This window comes from Etheostoma spectabile, chromosome 23 (genome assembly GCF_008692095.1).
Source record: "Etheostoma spectabile isolate EspeVRDwgs_2016 chromosome 23, UIUC_Espe_1.0, whole genome shotgun sequence".
Classification (NCBI taxonomy): Eukaryota; Metazoa; Chordata; class Actinopteri; order Perciformes; family Percidae; genus Etheostoma; species Etheostoma spectabile.
Window position 1 is genome coordinate 19,679,898 of NC_045755.1, and position 7,365 is coordinate 19,687,262.

The 7,365-nt window shown below is 41.4% G+C and overlaps 1 protein-coding gene across 1 annotated transcript in view; it reads left to right on the forward strand.

The window, feature by feature from the left end:
• Positions 1 to 7,365, forward strand: part of LOC116673112 (thyrotropin-releasing hormone-degrading ectoenzyme) — a 230,640-nt gene that overhangs the window by 163,510 nt on the left and 59,765 nt on the right. Inside the window, 2 exon segments of the mRNA XM_032505240.1 lie at positions 2,277 to 2,414; positions 2,750 to 2,815. Coding sequence (XP_032361131.1) covers positions 2,277 to 2,414; positions 2,750 to 2,815 — 204 coding nt within the window.

A 7,365-nucleotide genomic window follows, 5' to 3' on the forward strand; every position in this document is an offset into this window, starting at 1 on the left:
GACCCGTTTTCAGTTTTTTTATCACAAAAAATGCGCCTTCAAAATAAGCCCTGAAAATATCAACATTAGAAATATCCCTAATAACTCAATAACTTAAAAAAAAGCCCCCACAACATTGAAAAAAGTGACAAAAATGTTGGAAAAAGCGATAATGGTTGACAGGAAGACAACACAAGGGTTATGGGAATTACTAGAATTGTTGGGGCTTTGGAAATTAGAGTGTGGTTTAGACCTACTCTATCTGTAAAGTGTCTCGAGATTACTTGATTTAATGATTTGATACTTTATGTATAAAATTGAATTGAATTCACTAAAGAGATGCTCTGTGTGGGAAGCGCTTCCTCACACACTTCAGATATGATCAGAATATCTGATATCAGGCGCACTGGGTCCAGGGGGTCACACTGCTCCTCGTGGTGGAAAGATAAAACACCCGTCGCAGCCCAGCCTGCAGCTTTAGATGGCTGTTACTTTACATTTGCTGACATTAAGCTTCCCTCTCACCTAATATTAGTCAAGTACATTGTCAGTTAGCTGCACGGACAGTGCAAACAGTCTCTGAGTCACAGAATTAGAACGGCCCCTGCCAACACTTTGCTTGTATTTTTAATTCCAAAATAATTTAATGTATGTTGTTTAAGAAGATGAATATTTCATGCAAGTCAACAAAGACGGAACCACGTCTGCCAAGAAGTAGCCGGATCCCAGTAGACACTCCGGTTGATTCAAATGTTAATTCAAAATGTAATATCTCAAGAAACTTTTGCTTAACTAGATGTAGATTCATTAAAACCAAACCTACTTAATAAACCACTTTAATCCATGCACAGAGCCACATTGGACAAATAATGCCCCAGCAGATACTCTTCATAATATAATTATCAATGTTTCCTTTCTTCTGTTCATTCAGTTCATTAACGACAAAAACTTATTAAGCCAACCATTCTATTGCTTAACAAGCTGGATGTTCATTAAAGCCAAATCTCCATAGTAAACACTGTAATCCATGAATTAGACAGAGCCACACTTCTCCGGATTTAGCCTCATCCCGGGGGTAATTCAGAAAGCTCGTTACAGCTCGACATGTTTGCAGATGTCTATTAAAACCCTGAAACAAGGAGGAGAAGAGAGGAAAAACGAGGAGCAATGAGAGGAAACGAGGAGAGGAAAGAGTGGAGTGGAGGAAAGAAGTAGATGTTAAAAGAAGGGAGAAGGAAAAAGATTTGAGGAAGTAGATGAAGTAGTGCAATGTACTGGAGTAGTGGGACTGGGAAAACAAACCTAGAGACTGGCCAGAGGTCATTCAGAAGTCATTTCCCGCCTTTTATTAACGTTGGCTCCCTGATTGAGTCTCCAGGTGAGAGACAATTAACGTTAGCCGTTTGCTAGTCTTAGATGATTACATCTGACTGTATTATCAGTAACGTTATCCCAGCGGCAATACAAGCTATTGTTGTCACACATTTATATGACATTAAATACTAGTATGTCTTAACATGTTGAATAAATTCCATGTGAATGTTAGTTTGGACTGTAGCAGCGACGTTAGTGGTATTAGCATCTATTCTGCAGTATAAAACTTAAAATCAGGACGCCAAAAATTGCATTGTACCAAGCAAAAAAAAAAATGACAAAGAGTAAAGATAAACAACTAACAAGGTCTACACTCATCAATTCGAATGGTTTGATTTCCCCCATGGGCATAAAGGGAAATAACGCTTTGGTGGGCGTTCCCCATAACGCCGACCAAGTCTATAGGATAAAATGATGAAGTGATGACCTTTCATATCCAAAAGGTCAAAGGCCAACTTCACTGTGACATCATAATTGGATAATGTTGTAAGCTGAGCTGGAAGGAAACAAAACAAACTCCAGATCCCAAACATCACTGAGACAAGCAGCCGGGAGGGGAATCACCAACATTGTGGGGACTCACTTACCTTATGGGGACAAGCCACTGGGGGGGAGTCATCGACATTGTGGTTCTCTGGTAGGTGAGTCTTTAAAATTGTGGGGACCCACCTACGACAGGGGGGACAAGCATCCCGTAGGTGAGTCGTCGACATTATGAGGACTCACCTATCATATGGGGACAAGCATTTGGCTCACCCAAGATGTGGTTTAATGGTTAGAATCAAGAGGTTAATTTTCAGATTTGGTTTAAGGTTGGCAAGACATGCAGTGGTTAGGAGTTACGGTCAGCCTCCAGAGAGTGAGTGTAAATACAAGGTCCCCGTAAGTGACAAAAATGTATTTTCTGTTTGTTTGTTTTCCAGGAGAAGCAACGCTTCCTGACTGACGTCCTCCATGAGGTGATGCTATTGGACGGCCTGCGTTCCTCCCACCCAATCTCCCAGGAAGTGGAGCAGGCAACGGACATCGACCGAGTTTTTGACTGGATTGCCTACAAAAAAGTAAGGGCCGACTTCATGAATTCAGTAAACCTAATGAAATATGGTGACCCAGTGAGAACTTCAGGAATACTTGATGTGCCTTGTGAGCTAAAGTGTGACATGCTAGCTGCCTGGTAACATTTGAGCCACAATGACATGCTAAGGTAGCGGTGGTATAATGATAGTTTACTCCATGTTGGACCCTGTTCCCTCTAATAGTCAACACTTTTGTAGTTGGTCAATGTGTGTGTCAAAGTTCACCAAGTGGAACTGCTCAAAAGATCAAGACTGATCGACTGATCACAACAATTCCGCTGATATTCGATGATTAGTGTCTGTCACGTTCACAATTGCAGGGGGCGGCGTTGATCCGGATGCTGGCTAACGTGATGGGACAGACGCTGTTCCAGAAAGGACTTAATGTAAGTTTGTGTCGCCCTGCATGTCCAGCTGTGTATACAAAGGGTTTACACATCTGAGGACAACAGGGAGTGTGTGTGGGTGGGTGTGTGTGTGTGGGTGTGTGTGTGTGTTTTACAGGCCTAAATACAATATGCTGAAACAATATACACCACACTACCTAATGAGAGCGTCAGGTTCAGTCCTCAGCTGCATGAAAGACATCTTCATATTGCAAACAAAAAGACTCATCAGCTGTGAGCAGAGTGAGTGGATTTGGCTTCGGGGGCAGTTTGAGAGGAAGTTCTGCTACGTTTTCCTCCTGTAAAACCAAATTATAATCCACTGGCAGTCATATAGACTAATACTGTGGTCATAAGTCCAAGTAACCCCTACCATGAGATTGCATTAATAATAAGCAAATCTGTATACATTCTAATATATTATTTATTCAGCTGTGTGATTGCCGGGAGTAAAAGTCTGGTGGGTTCATTTATTAAGGGTTGGCCCAAATATTTTTTACTGGAGATACTGGAATGACACTATAAAGTATCCAAAGTGCACCTTTTCACATGTTGAATATGAATGTTAATAATGTACATCTTAGTGTATTTATATCGACCCCTTTATCCCTACTCCCATAGTGCCTTTTGCTCTTCTGGTTAAATGCTGGACTGCATTTCAGTGTCTCAGTACATGTACTTGACAATAAAGTTGAATCTAATTGAAACTCCGCCAACTTCCTCTGCTAGAACATCCATATCCCCCGTTAAAAACGTCAACACCTCCTGAAGGCGGTTGGTTTCAGACGTGTAGGGTTGTGTTTGCAATGTGAGAGCAGAACATGAAAAAAAAATCAATTTTTAGTTTAATTAGGTGCCATGAATTCCTTGGAACAGTTAGGGACAAGTTGAAAGTAGAATTCAATAAATTGATCCGTGGTGGAGAAAGGCAGAAAGACTGTTGTTCAAAGTGATGGAACGGGAATTAGAGAGAAAGCAAGAAGTAATTTGAGGGGTCATATTTTCATGTTACTTTGCAAATCTCAGCTTTGTATTGATAGTGTGTTTTACTCTGGAGGTTTGGACGTCACGAATTTGTCTCATTGACTCAAACCACTAAAAGATAAAGCAGAGTAGATAACAACATCAGCGGTGTTAGTTACAGAGCGCGCTGCATTATTCATCGCTCAGCTGCATGTGGCTGCTAGAACGGGCTCTCTGAAGGTTCACACTGGTTAATGTTAATGTCTTCTGAGCAGCAATAAAATGAAAATAAACTTAAGGTTCCAAGCAAAAAAAAAAAAAACTTTTCATCCACAAAACTGATAGAAAATCAGTTGAAGTCACTGTAAAAGGATTTCAAATGATGTAAGGTGAAAGTGGGTTAAATATAGTTTTTGTTCTGAATACAGACCCGGAAATATGTATGAATCCCCTGCATTTTCTCTCTCTCTCTCTCGCTCTCTCTTTCTCTCTCTCTCTCTCTTTCTCTCTCTCTCTTTCTCTCTCTCTCTCTCTCTCTCTCTCTCTCTGTGGTCCTGGTTTTCCGCAGAACAGGTAGTGATCGGAACACAGTGAGAACCACATTCTATATAAAACTCTGCTGATCCAGCAGCAGAGAAGTGTGGTGTTGTGTGTGAGTGTGTGAGGTGTGTGTGTGTGTGTGTGTGTGTGTGTGTGGTGTGTGTGTGTGAGGTGTGTATTTGTGTGTGTTGTGTGTGTGTGTGTGTGTGTGTGTGTGTGTGGTGTGTGTGGGTTGTGTGTTGGAGAGAGAGAGAGAGTGTGTGTGTGTGTGTGTGTGTGTGTGTGTGTGTGCATTTTGCAGGTCAAAATACAATACGCTGTTCCTTACACCACACTACCTAATACGAGCATTAGGTTTAGTCCTCAGCTGCATTTATTCTGTAAAAAAAAACATCTAATTTGATGATTTAGTAAAAACACAAATTCTGGTGGGTTTTTCAAATGTATTTTTTTTGTGCTTCGAGCTCCAGAAGCCGAGTGCCATTTAGTTTCATCATATTGGAGAGGAGGCAGACATCTCTATAGTCGGGATCTGCAACACTGTGCAACTTACACCAAAACTCTCTGGATTCATTAATAACACTACAGGTACGAGGATGTGGAGACTGAACAGAGTTCCATTTTATGAAAACTGGACAAATACTATTGTTTAAAAGTTATTGTGTGAATATTTTGAAACCTTGACAAAATGAAGAAGAACATTGAGACCGAGGAGAGCCGGACACCTCGTCTGGCTAAGATAAGATTGATTTGCAGCTGGGACTGTGTGAAGGAGTTATTGTTTCTTTATTAAAACGTCAGTGAACTGTGGTAACCTTAAAACTTGCTTAATACACCCAGTTTCTCTTTAACCAATAGTATAGGAGATAACAAGATGTACTAACCCACTTATATGTCAAACAATGATGGTTTAGCCCAAATTTATGTTAAAAAACTAAATGAGAAGTGTGTGTGTGTGTGTGTCAACTTTCTGTATACACCCACTTCATAAAACGGCCGAGCAGGGAATGAAAATTTTGGAAGACTGCTGAATGCATTTCAGTTTTATTCCCCTTTGCCAAAGAAAAACCAAAGTCTTGTGTCCGTGAGTCATTTTTTCCACTCAAGTCCTCGAACCTAACAGAAGAAAAAAAAAAACTTTAATTTGGGAGAGAACTGTCCCTTTAGATGACGCTTGTTATCAGTTTGATCGAGGTGTATCGTGCTGCTAAACCTGTTTTTGTATTGGAATCTGTGTGTGTCGTGTGTGTGTGTGGTGTGGTGTGTGGGTGTTTGTGTGTGTGTGTGTGTGTGTGTGTGTGTGTGTGTGTGTGTGTGTGTGTGGAGGCGTTTTATCTCTGGTCATGTCATCTTTAGTGAAGGTGAGAGAGTCATACGTATCAAAGCCACACACACACTCAGCGTTGTTATCATGCGTGTCATCTTGGTCCAATGAAGAGCTTCTTCTCGCCTTATCCACCTCCATCCACAATGTCGCCTGACTGTGAGGAGCCTTCTGTATCCCTGAGAAGCAGATTAGAGCTCTTTCTCTGCAGGTGTTCTGTGTTATCTTTCACTTTCCTGCCGTTTCTAGTTTTTATTATAAGCCCAGCCAACCACCAACCTCCCTCAGCCTTTTTTTTTTTTAGCCCAATCCAGTGCAGTGGAAATGAGTTTTCTCCCTGCTTTTGGAAACAGAAAGGGATGAAATCAGACACGAGCTCCATTGATGATTCACAGCTTGAAAGGGAAGCTGCTGCACCAGTGACATGCTCTGTGGGAGTTTTGGAGGCCTCACCTTGTTCATTAGCTAAAGTGTAAGTTAGTTTGAAGTCAGAGCAGGGATTGAGCTGTAGACTCGAGCACTACTGGCTTGTTGTGTCACTGCAACTTTTAATTCACCACTTCACACACTTTTAGATGCTCTGAAATGTCTCTTTTTTTTTTTTTTAGAGTTCACTCACTCTTGACATCAACCCTGTTCAGCACTTTGGTCAACTGTCGTTTTTGAATGTGCTATAGAAATAAAATTGACATTGACATTTGCCGTTTTCTCATATGAATTTCGGGCAATGTCTCGGGTCAGATCATAGTCGGAAGTTTCCCTTTTTGGCATGTAGCACATCGCAGGAAGTCGAGGGGTGGCGCCCGGGTAGAGCGTGCAGGAGGCGGGACATGACGCTGATTTAACCCACGGTGACTTTGCCGGTTCGTAAATCGGTCATAAACAACCAACCCAGTGTCACTGCAGTTTGTTAAATGGTCACGTTCTTTAATCTATGGAATCATGTACAATGACGCGTGTTGAAACAACCGAGCTGTTGTTAAATTTATCTAACGATTATGGCCCTTACGGGCACAAGTTCCCAAAAGTCTCTCCAGTCAGACATTTTTTTGTGCGTGTTTTTGTAAATCACCCTTCTACTTCACCCTCGGGGGCTCGTTTTCTTCCAGTTTTTGCGCCATCAACACGCCCACTCGCTCGCTGTGAATTCTCCGGACAATTACCGGCTCTATCGACACATAAGCTCAGTCGTGGCAGGGTGAAGACCATTTAGTGTCCGGTCATACAGGTCTTACAGGTTCATAAGTTTCAGTTTACAGTGCTTGTGTGAAAGGCACTAATAGTTCACTAGAGGAAATGTCACTTAAACAACCCTGTCATACATATGCTTCAAATTTTCAATTATTAGTAATATTTATGTGGGAGGAAATGTTGTTACGCCCAGATTATGTTCACTGTCCAAAACACTTGTATCACATTATATGTTAATGACTGCAGTGAAGAGATATGTTGTACAAATAAAAGTCCTGCATTCAAAATGTTGGTTGTTGTATAAGCATCAAAATACACTTAAGTGACAGAAGTAAAAGTACTTATACTTACTGCATAGTGGGAGACTTCTTCTAAACGAGGGGCACTTACAGAATACCTGCAGAACAGGGACATGGAAGTAGGTCTTTTGGAGATTATGGTGAATTAGTGTGTGTTGTAGCAGTGTTTTGCCATTGGGAACAAGCTAGCATGCTAACACTAGCTTGTGCTACGGTTAGCCACCTCGTCTCGG